The sequence below is a fragment of the Leptonychotes weddellii genome, chromosome 5 (assembly GCF_054177405.1).
Source record: "Leptonychotes weddellii isolate Sample4059 chromosome 5, ASM5417740v2, whole genome shotgun sequence".
In the NCBI taxonomy this organism is placed as follows: Eukaryota; Metazoa; Chordata; class Mammalia; order Carnivora; family Phocidae; genus Leptonychotes; species Leptonychotes weddellii.
Genome location: NC_138373.1, coordinates 84,814,788 through 84,833,689, shown reverse-complemented (window position 1 = coordinate 84,833,689; position 18,902 = coordinate 84,814,788). Strand labels below are relative to the sequence as shown.

The window sequence follows — 18,902 nt, the reverse complement described above, 5'->3', positions numbered from 1 at the left end:
TACACATGGTTAATTAAATCTGATTTACTTTACATGAGATATCTTCTACTGGAAAAAGAGGAATGAGAATATCTTCCTTTGGAAAAAGACATTTTCCAAGCAATAGACTTTACAGTTTGCTTGAAACAAAGCTGTATGTTTCTTCACTGGTTTATATAATTTTTTTTTAAACTGCATAATGACTATGTTATTCACAGATGAGGTTTCTGGAGTCACTTTTAGAAGTCACTTTTAGAACATTTACTGAGGTTTATTCAGTAAACTTTTTGAGCACCTATGATATCCTGGACAGTATGGTAGAAACAAAAAAGAACAATTAACACCCCATACAGTGTAATGGGGAAGATGAACAAACTTAACAATTAAAATACTATGGGCTAAATACTGGTCAAAGAATAATATGGAGGTAAGGGGAAAGTTTCCAGCATAACCTGGGGAGAAATAGGAGAATGAGGGCATATCTTCCAGAAGATGTGCCACTTAGAAGGGTTTTGAAGGAAACAGCCTATACAAAGGCACGTAGAAATGAAAGAACAGAGTGTTAGGTTTCATCTGAATTTTAGAGAAATAAGGTGATCTATAATGCACATCTAGAACATTGGGAACATAGTTAAGAAGAACACAAATGTAAGGAAAAGTGTCCAAAGGATGAAGTCTAACCTCCTTGGCATTCTGTGATCCTGCCCCTCATACCTCAGGAGCCTGATTTGTTACTTCTGCCTTTCTCCCAGTCCCAGCAGTTTTGTGCTCCATGTGGAGTCACTTCCTTGTGTATCATGTTGTTTCACCACTTTTTGCCTATGTTTGTGCCACTCCAGCTCTCCAGGGTCCTTTTGCCCTCTTCATTCCACTTTTCCCTCTTGCCTTGCACCTCCTCGTAAGATCTTTCTCAGCTACCACCTCTACGTAGAATTGGCTAGTCCATCATATGTGACTCTTCCACATGGATGCAGACTCCTTGTTTTGTGTCCCAGTGCCCTTATTAACACTTGATTGTAGTTGTCTTCCCTTGTGTGATTCTGAGTCTCTTCAGCATAGGGACTATCTCTTATTCATTCTTAGCACCAACTATACTAATCGATATGTAACCATTGCTCTAGTTCTGTTAAAAGAATAAACAAACAGGGGCACCTGGGTGGCTCAGTCAGTTAAGTGTCTGCCTTCTGCTCAGGTCATGATCTCCGGGTCCTGGGATCCAGCCCCACGTTAGGCGTCAGGCTTCCGGCTCAGCGGGGAGTCTGCTTCTCCTTCTCCCTCTGCTGCACCCCCTGCCTGTGCTCTCCTGGTCTCTCTCTGTCAAATAAATAAAATCTTTTAAAAAAAGAATAAACAAACAAATAAACAAAACATCTGTGGAAGTAAACCAAGATGTTATGTTCAGACATGTGACTTGAGTTTGGGGCCCTTTAGGCGGTAGTATCAAAGGTCAGTGGCTTGAATCATTGGAGGATAATCTCAACGCAGCATGAGCAGAATAGGATCGTACCTATGAGAAATGAAACAATCAATGCCATTGTACTATGTAGAAAGACTGTATACACAGGAAGATTATGGAACCTAAAAGTAAAATTTGTGATTGTTTATCCCATCAGTCTAGTTGGGAAACACTGCATACAGGAAATGAGGACATTCTGATCATTGGAGAGACATGATCTGTAGTTGAAGCATGCATAATTTACTAGTCCTTACTATGGTCTGAATGAAGCACTCACTATATACTTCTTTCTGCCCTAATTCTCATTGCTAAACTTGCTTTTTCAGGTATCTTCAAATTAGGAAAAGTTTACCTTAAAAACTCCAACAATATTCTGGCCAGGATAAATTAATTAATTGGCATTCTGGTTTATATATTAGCATCATGGGTTTGTTTAGTAGGAATACATCTTCAAGTGATTGGCCTCCCTTACAGACGCTGAAGAATTAAGTGGATGCTAAAATGAAAGGCACAGGCTTATACTAATATTGACTAGTTTCGTTATATTGTTTAATTGACAGTTCAAATGAAGTTTTAGGCAGGAAGATTATTTTGTTTTTCTATATCTTTTTAAGTTTATCATTCTCTTTTTCTCTTTTATGCCAAACTAGCTTAAATATGGCAGAGAAATATTATACCTATACATGTTCATATATTAGTTTATATTCTCTCTATAAATATATCTGTGTGTATATATATGTATTTCATCCCTTACGACAAGAATCAAGAATATTCATTCATTTTATTTGGCAATCTCATGACCCAAAGCAACATTTAAAATAAGGTCAAATCTAAAATAAATGCACTTATTCTTTCTCCCTAGTTCCGTCTAGAAGATATGATCAAAACTCTTACGTAATGATATCATTACAATTGCTATATAAAATCTTTTATGACGTCCAGACTATGAAATGTATTATTCTTTTAATGTTATGGGTTGAGAAAAATTAAACATGAGGCATTACAGCTGAGTTTCACTACACATTAATTATTTTAATTGCCTATTTCTTAAATGAATATCTGATAAATCAATCTTGCAATTCTTCATGCTTCATGACATGCTTAACTCAATACAGACACTTAAGAATCATTATGCTGTGAGAGCTTTAATACAAATTTGAGATCATTATAATTAAAATCAGACTCTTACCTGATGCTCAATTCTAACCCTTTTCATCTTTATTGAATTTTCTTTGGCCTATCCCTTGAATTTAATATTATAACAGAGATAGGCAGAATATATAATCAAGCTAAGCATCTCAATACATTGAGGAAAAAAAATTTTGCCTTTAGAGCACAACATAAAAACTGGCCTTAACTGACATTCTATATAAATAGTTATCACCCCTTAAAATTCTTTAAAGACAGTAGTTCCCTCCTGGTCACTGCCATGAAGACAAAGGATGCCTTAATGATTCTATTGAGGTTATCATTAAAGTAAAAGGAGATTTGCAGACATCGGCTATAAATCACTATAAAATGGCCTGTGGGTAACCTCTGACACAACTCATTTGAAATAAACCTGGGATGGATTCATAGCCTTTGGTCAAGCCAGTAGGTGGGCTAAAGGCCTTTTCTATCCTCTTCTTCATTTCTTGCAATATTAGTTCCTTCCTAAATGACTGGACACCATTTAGATGTATGTAAATAGACATGTGTTTTATATTGAAACAAAATAGGTATCAAATAATAGTGTTGAGGATCCTTATACATTTACTTCAAATATTTACTCTTTTATGATATACTTTAGGTATATGAATACATTTGGAATTTCCTTGTAGCTGCTTTGGTAAAATATTTCATGATTTGGTATTATAAACATTTTGCAAGGGTTCAGACTAATATTACCCAAATTGAGCTCTGCATGGTCCCTATCATAATGGGGTATAACAATTTCTTCAGAATGAAGAAGAAATTACAAGATTTCAGTTAGTCTGATTTTTCAGAGAAATTATTGTTTAACAATCCCTTACCTTGTTGACATTTAGATGGTGGAGGGGCAGCTCTGGAAAGTTGCTTAGGCTTGGGTGAACCCAGTGACTTGAGTTCAAGTCCCAAGCTTACTAAAGTTATGACCATTGACAAATTCTTAAATATCTCTAATGTCAGTTTCCTTATCTGTGAAGTGAGTTTCATGATATCTTACACTCTTTCTATAATACTAAAATAAGACAAAATGTATAAGGATGCTTTTGTAACTAGTAAAGTTTTTTAGATGTTGAAGTAAAGTGAACACTATCAAAAAATCAGCATTAAGGTGAACAGATATATAAATATTCAAATTATTTTACAAATGTATTAATATTTAGTTTACTAAACTTATTAGATGTACTTTTATATGTTTTGTAATATTTAACTGACTCCTCCCAAATATTAACGTAACAAAGAGTATATAGGACTGTAAGCATTTGTTTCTTCTTGGGAAACTAGGTCTCTTCATGACAAAATGAGCCTTTCTTTTGGAGTAAATAGAAGTTCCAAGGTAAAAGTTGCATAATTCCTGTGTTCAGTGAGACATATACTATGCCTTTTCTTTTATTCCTTCTGTATTAGGTTAACTATGAGAGAAGGAGAAAGGAAAAACACTAAGTTGGTCATAATTGGAAAATAATTGTTTTTGATTAATATTTTGGGGAAGGGAAAAACAATCTTTATTTCTAGTAAAAATCCTCTAATCCCAAATAGCAAATTTTATAGGACCTAATATTCCAAGAACTCATGCCCTTGATACCTTTTTGTGTTTTCAGAAAAGGTGATGTCAGGATCCAAGGATATGGGCATTAAAACCTTATAAAAAGTTTTAAAAGTTGCATTTGAATTAAGCATCTAAGATTTAAAATCCAAATCCCATTCTAGACTAATAAATCATTTAGACTCTTGGTCTAAATCATCCAGACTAAATGAAATACAATTGTATTTTCATCTTTTAGATTAATCCCAGTGATATTTGTTTAAGTATTAAAATTTCATAGCAACTTCCATAGCTTTAAACTGTTTAATCATTCAGTATCTGTATATTGCTTCACCAACTGGAATATAAATGCCTTCTTTCCCATGACTCGCACAGTTGGGAATAACGCCTAAAAGATACTTTTGGAACAAATTAAAGAATAACCCTACCACATGAGAAAAAAATAAAGTGAGACCAGGGCAAAGGACAAGTCTTCTAATTCTATACAGAAAGGAAAATCGCCAATACTGCCCTTAATCTGAAGGGTGAGAATCAAGTCTGGGTTAAAGCAAGTGGGAGTGAAAGAAGTGAGTTTTGGATTTAAATTTTGTCTTTGCTTATCTTTGGACTTGCTTACCTTTGGACTTTACCCTTTGTCTTCAGTGACTGCCCCTCTTTCTCTGTCTACAATGAATGGAGTGGAAAGAGCTGTAGTTTAGATGCAGCAGCCCAGTAAAGTTTCAAGTTAAATTAATAGGCAGCCTGTCGCTCAGGAGTCCCTGACAATGGCTCTGTTAGCAGACATCTCTAACTAGAAAACAGTGCATCCCAGGAATGTCAAACCTTCAACTCTAGGGGAAAGCAAGAAAAAAGGGAGCAAACTCTGGAGACTGGGAAGAATTATGAAATTGAAGCAGTGAGAAGAATTCATCTGAAGAGATTTAAATGTGGAGGGATACCTTACGGTAGTGCATGTGTTCCTATCATTGACTAGCCAAAGTGACAGTTAAAACACTTCATGAGAAAATTTTAAAACACTTTATGAAAAAACAACAGAAGACAAAAATTTATCAAGAGTTTGTCACTGGGTACCTGGGTGGCTCAGACAGTTAAGCGTCTGCTTTCGGCTCAGGTCATGATCCCGGAGTCCTGGGATCGAGTCCCGCATCCGGTTCCCTGCTCAGCAGGGAGCCTGCTTCTCCCTCTGCCTCTGCCTGTCTCTCTCTCTCTCCCTGTCTCTCATGAATAAATAAATAAAATCTCTTTTTTTTAAAAAAAAGAGTTTGTCATTGATTAATCCTAAGTATCCATGTAATTAAGATTTAGTAGTTAATATTTAGTATTTTTTTCTATTCAAGGCCATATATGGGTGATAAAAACAATTAATATACTAATGCCTGCCCTCAAGAAAGTTGTTACTGTAAAGGATGAGTGCTCAGATCATCCATAAACGTCCTTTTAAAGAATAAAGCCTTCTTAAACTATTTAAACTCTGATTATTTTGCAATCAACATTTCAAGAAAACAACTAATGCAATAAAATGAAATACAGTGGTTTGTCAGTCAGTAATAGGGTGCTGCCTTAATCTTCCCTAACTTTCTTTCTTTGTGTCTCATTCACCTTCAAATCCATTACACACATGCGTGCACGCACACATGCACTCACACACAAACACACACACACACGGGTCCATCCTTCCCCAAGGTTCTATGCCTTAGACAATTTGGCCCTTACTCAAGTCTCCCAAATAGACACAATGCACTGATTAACTGTCACAACTGTCATTAATCATTAAGTAGTAATAGTGGGTCCACCAGACTATGGAGGATTTGTGCCCTTTGGAACCTGTACATGCATATATGTAGGCATTGGAAATGAGGTTTTTATTTCATTAAATGAGAGTTACTATTAAGTGACATATGCATGATTATGCCTGCCCTTTCTTTTCCCTTTTCTCCCAGGATGGCCATCTAAAGATGGTTCATCTGCTTATAACCAGATCAAACTTTTCTTAGGATCTATAAAAACTTAAATCCCTAAAGAACCACAGATATTTTTGAAAAGAAGTGCTTTTAGCCCTCTAAGAATCTTCCAAAGTATTTAATTTTGTTTGTCTTCTTTCAAGATCCACTCATTTTTTCAATCTTTTCCCCCCCTATCAATAATAGGTCTCCAAGTGGGACGGGGGGAAACAGAGGGTTTATACTCATTTGTACTGGTGTTGTTTATATTGTTCTGCTGTCCTTTTGATACTAATTCCTTTTGTAGACTCAGGCAGAGTGGTTGTGGTGCTCGTTTTGTACGTTCAGGTCCAGGTAGAGGTGCTGCCCCCAAAATGTAGTGGGATCTGATCAGCGTGGCTTCTATTTTCATAGAGTTTATTTTGTAAAGCTGTATTGCTCCGAGAGCTCCTGCTTTATTTTGTTTTTTTTGTGAATCCATTCCATCATTTGATAATTTTGTAGTCTTAATTCTTTTTCACATATCTTCAAGGGAAACTAACAAGAAAGTAACAATGACAAATGTTTTTTAGTTTATGTGTTTAAGGACTGATCAGGTGGTGTCAAGAAAACATTATGTTCTTCCGGTACATGGAGTGACCAACTCTTTAATTTCTCTAAAGTATTTTTAAAAGCTTTTGGAAGTTTACATTTAGAGGCTAATAAGAAGAACTGGTATGATTATTAACATCAAATTCGTACTGCTTTATGCTTTCTTTTAGCCTCTTGGTAGAAGAACTATTAATCACTTTAAAAGATAATAGCAATCATCCAGATGTAATGAACACCAGAGGACAAAATAACCATTATTATTAGGAATTTGAAGTTGTCTAGGGACCAGAGGTTAAACAAAGTTGAATCTGAAACACCATACATTTTATACTGACTCATGTTATAACTGTTCTCATCAAATATTATTCTTGACACTCGTATTCCTTCTGTTCTTCCTCTTTTCAAATGCTCTGCATTGAAAAATTTACTCTGCAGAATTTCTATGAGTGGGTTTTTATTTGGTGTTGTGAGCTAAAGGTCTTCTCACAGGACATTCTTCTAAGTAAATATATAGAAACTGTATTCATACAGTGTATTTTTAGCACATTATGAAAATAAAAAGAAGAGGTTAGTTAATCTAAAATTAAAGAAAGTTTCAAAAGCTAAGTTAGAAATGTGAAAGAGAAGGGAGAGGAAGTATTAAAAGAGACAGAAAGAAAAAGGAATGACATATAGCTCCGCAAAGTAAATAAGTAAAGCTGAGGGAGATTCATGAAATGCATTCATATATTATGGTTGAAGAATGAGAAACAAGTATTTTTCCAGGTGTCAAAATGAAGTCACAGTGAAAAATGCTTTGGAATCATGGAAGAACTTAACAAGTGTTGGCTATACTTCTTCCAGAGGAGGATGGATTAGCTATCACTGCCTAACAAAATACTACACAATTTAGTGGCGTTAAACAGTGAACGCTTATCCCACACAATTTCCGCAGGTCAGGAATCTGGGAGCAGCTTACCTGGATGGACCTGGCCAAGAGTCTCATGAAAGCTTGACAGGTGCTGGTACATCCACTTCCAAAGTGGCTCACGCACATGCCTAACAAGTCACATCTTGGTGGTTGGCGAGAGGCTGCAGGCAGGTCCCTGCCAGGTGGACCTCTCTATGAGCCGTTTGAGTGTCCTTGTGACATGGCAGATGGCTCCCCCCCTGGGGATGATTTTGTGCCCCAGGAAACATTTGGCAGTGTCTGGAGACAGTTTTGCTTGCTGCAGCCAGAACCGGAGTGCTACAAGCATCTAGTGGTAGAGGCAGGGGATACAGCTAGACATCCTACAGTGCACGGGACAGTCATTCACAACAAAGAATTATTCAGCCAAAATGTCAATAGTGCTGAGATTGAGAAACCATACCCCAGAGCGACTGATCCAAGAAAGAGGAAGGTAGAAGCTACAATGCACCGGGAGTCAAATTGCCCTTTCTGCAGTAGCCTATTGGTTATGTAGGTCAGTCCTATATCTTGTGGGAGGGGAATACTCAGGGGCATAAATGCCAGGAGGCAAGAATTATTGGGGGCCATCTTGGAGGCTGGCTACCACAGAAGGACTTTGTGTGTGGACAGTATGGCATTATTTGGCTTAGGTGTTTCAAAGCAATTTTTTAATTAAAAAAAATGGATGTGAAATATTGATATTCCACAAGCCACGCTCCTTATTCTTTGCTCTATTTGTGTTCAAATATATATGTGTGTTTTTGTGGATGTAATTGACATTTTAGAGGCATTAAATCATCAAAAGCAAAAAACAAGGGAAATACTCAACTAAAATGTTAATGGGGAAGGAACAGGGAGCATGTTAAATTAAATGATGACAACTATGTGAATACCTATAAGTTAATTAAAGGCCAACAATTTAAATGTAAAAACAATATGAAATTATCTCAATGAAGCAAACGTCCCCCAGCTACACTCCTAGCATCCTCTTTTAAAAGAAGCAGAATATATTAAGCAAAAGTATAAACTGGCAAAATAAGGAAGCAAGTGAGAAGCTAGAATACGTTACCCTCAGCTACATAACTTAAGACTTGCATTTAAATGGCAATCAGGTCTAATAGTAGCATACCTATCAAAGAATTCCTGGAGCTCTGTCTGCTTGGTTAACAAGGCATCTTGCAATTTGTAAGACCAAAAGCAAACATTTGTTCATGATAGACTTGATTTTTAGGCACCAAGAACCTACTAATAAAATAGAGAGTTGGAGTAGCTGCATGAGTAGGATCCCTTATTCTTCAGGGGCTAAGAAAATAATTTAAGATGTTTGGTTAGTTTTTTTCCTTATATTACTTTGATTGACACTTGAGCATAAATGCAAATCTTTTCTGCTCTAAGTTCATGAAGGAAAGATCAGGGACGCTTGGATCTCCAAAAAGATTGTTTTGTTTTTGTTTTTGTTTTGTTTTGTTTTGTTTTTCTCTCTAGTCAATCTCTACTAAACTGTAGAAAGAAATGCCTTATTTGAGCGGAAAAGGTGAAAGAGGATTCCCACAGTGAACAACAGGAATAGACAATGAATGCAAAGCCAAGCTAGAAAAGAGAGGTGCAGCCACAATGCACATTATCCAATTCAACCTGTAGTGTACTTCCCTACTTAATATGATTATTTCATCAAAGAGGATAATAGCAACCAGCTGATTAATTTTGCAATATGTTTCATGAATGCTTTACTCTTCCCCCTATGCTATTATTGCTACTTACTTCACATGAGTATTTGTGATAAAATATGGGCACAATCACAGTTTTCAAACTGCGCAGAGGAAGTAGCCTGAAATTCCATATTTTTTAATTTGAAAAATTTACTCTGCAGAATTTCTATTCAATTAAGGAATCAGATCATATTTATAAATGAAAGAATATATTTAAATACATAGACAAACTATCCTCAAATAATTCAGTTTAAATAAAACACAATGCCACATACATCTTCACTGCAGGCTTAAATACAAAGTAGATACATTCTTTGCTCCTTTATTACTGTACCACGCAAAACCAAAGCCTAAAAGCCACAGGCCTAGATGTCAGGTGATTTGCATTTTTCTAAATGCCCAACATATAACAGCAAGTAATAAATAGTTGAAATTTCATTCAATAAAGAATGAATGAATGAATCGATGGATGAATGAATGATTGCATAAATATATATGTTCTTGCCGGTTGCCATTAGAATGCTTTAAATTTGTTAAGTACCAAATAAATATATGATTTTCAATAATGACTTTAGGTAACTATTTAAAGAAAAATTTTGATAATGAGAATGAGTAAAGATATAAATAAAGGTGGAATTTTTATTTGGGAGGATATAATTATCTGCTCATCCTTGGTGGTGTACCTTGTGGTCCAAGGACCTGCATGTGGATATATTCTCTGTTGTGGAGGACAAGGAGACAAAGAGAAAGGAGTAGATTTCCTTAGGATACTGGTATCCCTATTTTCTAGTTCTCTATTAAAATTCCTTAGCAAAAAAAAAAAAAAATGAAGAAACACTAAGGAGTGGGGAGAGAGACTAAACCTCCAGGATTCTGGAGAATGATTTTTCTTTGATAAATTATGTTTGATTTCTGTGAGCAATTTGGTCTTTGCACATTAAAAATTAAGAATATTATACAATTATGTTAGACTAACATGTATTTCCTAGAATAAACCTATTATTTGGAAATCATCTAAGTAAAATATATTTTAAATTTATATAGTTATTTTACAGTTTTTGTTAAGTTTATGTGGAATAACCCTGCATTTGTGATGACAGTTCTATTTCTCCAGTGCATCTAAGGCTGTACGTTTATGTCAAATAATTTTCTTCATCCAAATTTATTATTTTTCTGTGTGGGGCATTTCTTTTCATTGGCTAGGACACAAATTCATTAAACCTCCACAATATTTCTATTACCATGACCACAAGTTGATGTTAAGTGAAATGTCTGCTTTTAGACAAGTCCTAGTAGCTATAAGTAAGTGGAACATGCCTGAAACTGTATGTTTGTTTAGATTATACTTGTTTTAGATTAGACAAGACTCTATTAGGAGAAGTTATAATCATAAAATGTTCCTAAAAATTGCATTTATATATATGAAATATTATTCTCTTACACATTATTGTACAAATTACTGTATTTTCTGACATACTGTACACGGACGCTTGGTATTTTTCTCAAAAAAATAGCCTAATTTAATAGCTCTTTAGCACTACCAAAGGACCTTTTTGATGCTATGCGTATAGAGAACAAAGAAGCACAAAAGAAACCCTCCAAAATAAATCAACATTTGTGCCTTAAGTTTTAAGCTAGTATATAAGTAGTGAATGCATGTATTACTTCATTTTATTGCATGTGTATTGACCTTTATGTGGCTTTTTTATGTGAAGAATTATATGGTTAAGTCTAAACTTCAGAAGTTCCATTGCATCAATGTCTTTTTCAATTTAAGATTAAATTTGTTATATAACTAAAAAGAATATTGTATGTTGAGTCCAACAACCTGGGTTTCTTTAGAACTTTGTGAGTTTTGGTTTCCCTTCTGAGATTATTAATTACTTTATAGAATTGAAGATTAAATAAATGATTTGAAATATTATAATGAATTTTATAAATGTAAGTAATAACCTATTGGTAAAAACTCGCTTACCTTTGCTTACACATTTTCTTAAGTTTAAATGTTTGCCTTATATTTATATTAGGTTAGCATATCAACTTTGGAACTATTCAACAGATACGTGAGATTCTTCTTAACTATCGCTTTGTATATAAATTAACTAATTATGAAATATGCTATTTTCAAAATTTTCAAATCGCAGCATCATTTAACGATTGGACAAGTAATTAAAAAGAAATAGCTTTCCTTATCTCTTTATGGTGTACTTCATAGAAATGCTGTTTTTCCAGTGCTTTCTTGACTTTAAAGATTACTTATATTCTTTTATATAAAAATTATTTACTTACAATTTTAAAATGCATGTTTTATTTGTAAAAGTAGGGTTTAATCTTGCTAAGCTTTCAAATTTCTCCTAAATAAGTTCTTGCAAATAAAAAACAAAGCAGAAAAGCCTTTAGGAAAAAAACCTTACCTTGGCATTCATTGCACATATTCATAGTTATGAGAATGCAGGTCATAAATAAATAGCCCACTTTCATTTTGTAGTTAGGGTTTTAAATTTCTCATCTAGTCAAATGAAAAATAATAGAAAATGGGAAAACTACTGTAATTTTTGTATTCTTGATGAATAATAAGTATTTGGTGTAGTAGCTCAGTAGTAAATTATTAGAAGAAGCAAATTGTGAAATAATATCATATAATGGGTCAAAATTATTTATATAGTTACCACTATAAGGATCAAGCATGTGGGTTCTTATTAATATACCATTAGCCTGGTCACACAATGAAAGAGAACGAAAGGGCAATTTTGAATGACATTTCTATCAACTTGGGAACTGTCAACCTCTATTATGTCCTTGGGGCTTTGCACTTTTTGGCTTTCAGACATCTGTGCTGCCTTGAATGGAGGAGAATATTAAGAGTTCCAGTGGGTCTCTTGCTCTAATAAATGCTTTGGGTAGTCATTTTTCAGTACATGCATGTAATAGTTCTTAGTGCTTAAAGCTAAGCATATGACATTTCATATGCTTCATATCCCATCAGCACCTACATCTGCATCATCTTCGTCAACACCATCATTCCCCCTACACGTACACACTCACGCTCTATTTCCTCTGTGCTCATAAATCTCTTCCCATGCGACTCTGGGAATATATTCCTTCCTCTCTTTTTTTCTGCACAGTCAAGTGAAACAACCACCTTATTTTCTCCAAGTCTCCCCTCAAAACTTTTGCAAGAGTTGTGAATACTGTCCAAGGAAGTTTTCAGGCTGTCATGACAAAAGCCAGTAATTTCATACAGAAAATAGTAAGCAGATACATCTGATAGAGGAAAAAGGGTCTAGAATATTTAAGGCTGCATAGTAAACAGTCAGTAAACCTCCTATCTGACTGGATATTTAGGCTGAATTAACAAGAAGAAAATCTGGATCCTAATCTTTAGTGGCCTACTGAATGTCAGTAGCATTTAGTTTATTATGCATATGCATGTTTTCTTTTATTATTATTAGCATATGTTATGCTTTGTTAAAATTTTAAAGATTGAGATAACATTATGGGTTTTTTTAAGGTTTATTTATTTGAGGGAGAGAGAGAGCTCATGGAGGAGCACGAGCCAGGGGGAGGGGCAGAAAAAGGGGGAGAAGGAGAGAAGCAGATGCTGAGCAGAACGGGACATGGGGCAAGGTCTCACGATCCATGAGATCATGACCAGAACCGAAATCAAGAGTCGGATGCTTAACCAACTGAACCACCCAGGCACCCCAACATTATGTATTTTTTAATGCTATCTCCTTATATTGAGGAACCTTTTTTAAAAAGGTTTTGAAGCTTAATGTTTTGTTTTTTTTTTAGTTTTTGTCCCTTTATATTGTATAAGGTGGTGGCTCTCAAATGTTAATCTGTATCAGAATCATCTGGGAATGCTTGTTAAAATGGGTTGGCTAGAACCTCCAAAGTTTCTAGAATAGAGAATTTGATTTTCTAATAAGTTCCCAGGTGGTGCTGTTGGTTCTGATCCAAGGATCACATTTGTGAACTACCCATCCGTACTGCAGTATGGGGGGAAAAGGGCACAATACTTCTGGGTTTCTGTCAACCATTAACATCACATATAAGGATTATGGCTCACCAGCTCAACCAAATGTTCTAGACTAAAAGATCTAGGAATAATCTTGCCCCTGCAGTTTTTAAAATGCTAAAGTAAACTTTTCTTAATTGTATAGTGAACCAGTCATGGAATTAGCTTACCTTCCTTTCTTCCAAGACCATGAGTCCATATAAATTTGGTATGATAGTTATGAACTTACTACACATCTAATGTGATCCTAGATTACCATTTGAATTCTCATAGATTTTCAGATAGCTGTTCTTTTTTTCTGAAACAGAAAACAGAAAAAAAAAAGTGTTAAAGAGTAATTTCTTCTTGTTTATTCATAAGTTTCCTAAGTGCAGCTAACCGTGGAATTTAATAACAATAAACCACTTTAAAAATATAAACTTTAAATAGATGTCATATTATGCCATTTTACCATTTTTATAAAGTGATTGATTTCAGTGGTTTTTGGTAGCTATATATATAAAATTTTGTACACATTAGTATATGTTTCCATGCCATCAGATCACACCATTTGAATCTAAATTGTTCCACTTTCAGCAAGTTATCCTACTACTACCGGTAGATATTTTATATTCTTAACTCATGAAGATAGAACAGTAGCTAAGTGGAAACTAAATTTTTATTCTACAATAATACTTTGTAAACTTGTAGATATTGTAAACAATAAGGTTTAGCATATGACATGATATTTTAATTTTAGAGCACAAAAAAGAAATTAATTTCTCTGTGATAAAAAAAGTGAGGTAATGTTAATATTATCTGATTCTAATAAATGATGTGGTAGAAACTTTAATGATAATTGTATACATAAATTTTATGTGTGAAATTACACAAGGGCTAATATAGAAAGGTATAAAATAGAATGTAAACTACATAAACTTGACCTATTCAACTAATGAACAGTTCACCCTATGTGCTGAATTAACCACATAAAGATCTTCATACCACAATGTATTGATTGTGGTATACGTTGTAAGGAAAATCTGGAAAACAAATCTAAATTTAAAAACATAATGCTAAGTGTTTAGAACAATGTCGCATATAAATAAATAGTACATATTGGTATAATGTCGATTATGTTTATTTTCATTTTTAGATCAATTCCAAGACTGTTTCTGTGAAACCTAGGAGAAAAGATTATTTTCTAAGAAAGTTAGAAAGTTTCCTCCTTTTTTTTGTATTTAATTTGGAGAGGAGTTCTGATCAGAGGTACACACCATTTAATTCCTCCATCATGGATGTTCCAGGTACTCTGTCTAAGCACCAGGGTACAAAGGTGCTTGGGATTCAACCCCTGTTCTTCGGAGGTTGAAAAAATCCTACCTACATCATAATTTTATATGAATTATGTAATTGTCTCTCAATAGAACTGAGTAGCACAAGGAATAGCTTAAGACTATTCTTACAGATCACATCAGTTATATACTTTCTGGATAGTTGAGTGCACGTGTACTTATACTAAAGGTTTTTCATAATGTGTAGTTAAAAGTGACATTGTTGACAGCTAACCAAACATTGTAATGTACAGGTTGAATGTTAAGATCACTGATTGGTAGAGTAATTTTATGGGAAATGACAGGCTATATACCTGTGTTTTTCTAGGCATTTTTGATCAGCCTTGCCTTATCACAGCTCATGTTCTAATGATCATTGCAGGATGAAGTGGCACAGCCACTGAACCTATCAGCTAAACCCAAGACCTCTGATGGCAAATCACCCACATCACCCACCTCTCCCCATATGCCAGCTCTGAGAATAAACAGTGGGGCAGGCCCCCTCAAAGCCTCTGTCCCAGCAGCATTAGCTAGTCCTTCAGCCAGAGTTAGCACAATAGGTAAGTTCTGTTTCTTTTGTTCTTGCTGATTTTCTGTTTATGGCAATTGAATGAAATCATCTTTTAATGGCAAATCACGCATACCCTGTGCATGGTTTTAGTTCCGTAGGAGAGTTTCAATCTGATGAACCTCGTAGGTGTGTTTTAAACATGCAAATGAAATTTATAACTGAAGTCCAAGTTACAATGTCCCCCTGAAAAGCTAATTGAACTGGTTATGTTTGTTGATGTAACAGATGTTCTTAAGTTTATAAAAAGAGGCCTAAATGACTTAATCACAAAGAGCAGTGTTTCCAGAATGTTGTTGTTAGGTGACTTGCCTTTCCCATTACTGAAATATATTTTCGTGTTTTGTGATGTGTACAAACTATACATAATGATAAAATACATTCTACTTAGATCAGCAGTCACCCATCAGGATATGAAGTTTGTTCAGTTCCATACTGCTTGAGATTTACTTGAATACACCGAAGTATAAAAATTACGTAGCTTCATTTCTCCATAATTGTCATTTTGGTAAAGTAAACACTAGAAAATGCTTCTATAAGCTAACTTTTTAAAAATTCCAGTAATTTTTACTTCAGTAACACATAAATTAGACTGTAAACACTTACTTCAACCTACATTTATTGATATGTTTATCATTTGCGTAGAGTTATAAGGAGGCTAGCACCGACAAGCCTTCAAGGAGCTCAGGGTTTAGTTAGGGGAAAAGTCATCCCTCTTATAGTACTAGTCAGCCATAGGAAGTGCTATTTCAGAGCATAGATACAACCTTGTAATCAAAAAGAAGAGTGTTGGATTCTATTTGGGAAGGATCAAGGAAGGCCAAGTTGGGGATAGCCTAATTCAAGTGGAGTCTTGAGGAAAAGAGACATTCCTCCGCATTTTAGCCTTTAAGAAAAAAACCCAGAGTAAAATAGCATGTTTTTGAGAAATGCACTGATTTGGCTAGAATATAGAATGAATGTGTAGTGAAAAGTGATCAGGGCTAAAACTGAAAGGAGCAGATGGAATCTGGCTGAATGCTATCCTAAGAAATTTTGACTTTTTCTCCAGACAGCAATCTGATCAGAACTTTAAGAAAGAAGAGTATTGGCAGCAGGAAGAGATAGGAATCAGGGAAACCATTGTTTTAGTGTAGGACAAGAGTTAGTTACATGAAATAGAAATAAGCAATGATAAAACAAAGGAAGGAATAGATTGAAGAGATATTAGTAAAGAAGACTTGATATAACCTATCCTCAATAGAGACTACCTGGTGAAGTTCAAGTTGGAGACAGAGGAGTCTAGGATTTTGAATTCATAAAATAAAAAGGATAATACCTCCCTTAACTGTGGAAGAGAGGACCAGAGTGGAAGCAGATTTGGAAGACATAAATATAAAAATGTAGTAAGCATTGAAACACAAGGAGCAATTTCAGTAGAGATATTCAGGAGGAAACTATAAACGTAAGTCTGATATGTAAAAGGGTGCTAGCATTTTAGATGTAGAATTATATATGATATAAGGGGATTAAGAGTACACTTATCACAATGAGCACAGAGTAATGTATAGAATTATTAAATCACTATATTGAAACTAAGTATAGAATTATTAAATCACCATATTGAAACTAATATGACACTCTATGTTAGCTATACTAGAATTAAAAGAAAAAACGAAAAGATATATGCACCTCTAGAAAAAAAGGAAGTTCAGCAAAAAAGAGTGTGTATAGTAAGAAAAGAAGTGGGATAAAGAATCATAGGTATTACCTACTGTATTAGTTATCTATTACTGCATAGCAAATTAACCTAAAATTCAGGAGCTTAAAATAACCAACATTCATTATCTCGGTTTCTAAGGGTCAGAGTATGGAAGCAGCTTAGCTGGGTAGTTCCGGTGTAGGGCCTTATGATTGTAATCAGTGTGTTAGGCAGGGCTGTAGTCCTCTATGGACTTTATTAGGGATAGATGCTCTTGTTCAAGATGTCTCACTCACATGGTTGTTGGCTAGAGGGTCAATTCTTTGCCTTGTGAGTCTTTCCATAGGGTTGCTCCTTGCATGGAAACTAACTTTCCCAAGAGTGGGTGCTCTAAGAGGGTAAGCAAAGAGAAAGCCACAGTGCCTTTTATGACCTAGTTTTGAAAGTCACACAGAGTCCAGTCTGCTTTACTCTCTTCATTGTAAGAGAATCACAAGTGCAGCCCAACTCAAGGGAAGGAGAATATCAAAGTATCGTTGGGCACATTTTAAAACCAGCACACTTTTTTAGGGGGAAAACTGATAAAGAACAAGTGACTGTGTTAGAATAAGAATGAAGATAGGGCAGTGTCATGCTAGCCTAGGAAAAATGAAAGTTTCAAAAAATAAGGGGTTATTTAATAGTGTCCCATTTGGCAGAAAAGTTAAAAAAAAAGAAAAAGAAAAGCCTTATGATTTAGCTGGAACTCATGGAGAGGTAAACTCTGATAGAGAAGTTTTAGGAGAATGCCTTAACAGAATTTCAATCACAATGGTTTGAAGACTATGAGGAGAGAAAATGCAGTCGATCTTTTTTGTAAGCTTGGTGTTGAGAAGTGATTATTTTAAAAGGACTGCATAGAGAGAGGTTTTAAAATAGGGCAATCATTCATATATATATGGCTATATATATATGTACATATATATAGTCAAAGGGAAGAAGAGTCAGAGACAGATAAAGATATGAAAGAGAGGATGGACGATGATGGAATAAGACAAGAGATCATGAGAAAGGATTAACTTTGGAAAGGAACAAAGCCCCTCTTTTTTCTGAGACTGAATAAAACAAAGGAAAAAAAGGGGTAAAGTTACAGAGAAATTGTGGGATGGACAAAAAAAAAAAGCTGAAGGAATGTATTTCAAATGCTTCAGTCTCCACAGAGCAGAATTCCAGATTATTTGCCAAGAGGAAGCCAGTCTGAGGCAGTGGGACAGCAGTGAGAGCAGACACTGTGAAAACTTAAGTTTTGAGAAGTTTGAACAAGGTTGGGGTACACATCCGCTTTTTATCACTATGCACCACTCTGTTATGGCCTAACTCAGTTACTCCCCTCCACATCCTAAATGGACTTCAAGATAAAACTTGCTTTCATGTCCTAAGTATGTAAAAGAAAAAATATTTTATTTGGCAGGAATGACTCACTTACAAAATAGACATGAAGGCTCATAAATGTCACAGTGCTGGTCTATGAGCTACTTTTGTAATGTCACCAGAACTAGAATATTTAACAAAATAAGGGATAGATTTGCATTTTTATCATATGAGAATTTTTTACTTCAGCATTCCAGGGATTAAGTATGACAAAATATTTTAGAAAGGCAAAAATGTATTTAATGACATTTATCATCTGACTTTCTCTACTACTAAAACTTCCCTTAGTTTTTTTTTTTTTTCCACTGAAAAATCCCTTCACCACATACCCATCCACACATCCCTCATAGTTTCCAAGAACTTGAGGCCGCTACGATTTACTTTTCTCTTTTCAGCAAATGCAGATGTTGAAAGCTGAAACTGTAATGAGTAATAATGTAGTTGGATAAAAGCTGTGCGCATTAATGGTGTTGTAAAGGTCAGCCCTGAAAGAAGAATTAATGTGTTATGCCATTAATAAACCAGGGAAAACTGTGAACCAAAAGATAACTTAAGTTATCATTAATGAAATG

The 18,902-nt window shown here is 34.8% G+C and overlaps 1 protein-coding gene across 17 annotated transcripts in view; it reads left to right on the top strand.

Annotated features, from left to right (window-relative positions):
* Positions 1–18,902, top strand: part of SOX5 (SRY-box transcription factor 5) — a 993,366-nt gene that overhangs the window by 929,305 nt on the left and 45,159 nt on the right. For all 17 annotated transcript variants that reach the window (XM_081821346.1, XM_081821353.1, XM_081821350.1 and 14 more), the window contains one exon: positions 15,054–15,231. In XM_081821346.1, the coding sequence (XP_081677472.1) occupies positions 15,054–15,231 (178 nt within the window). The remainder of the gene's footprint in view (positions 1–15,053; positions 15,232–18,902) is intronic.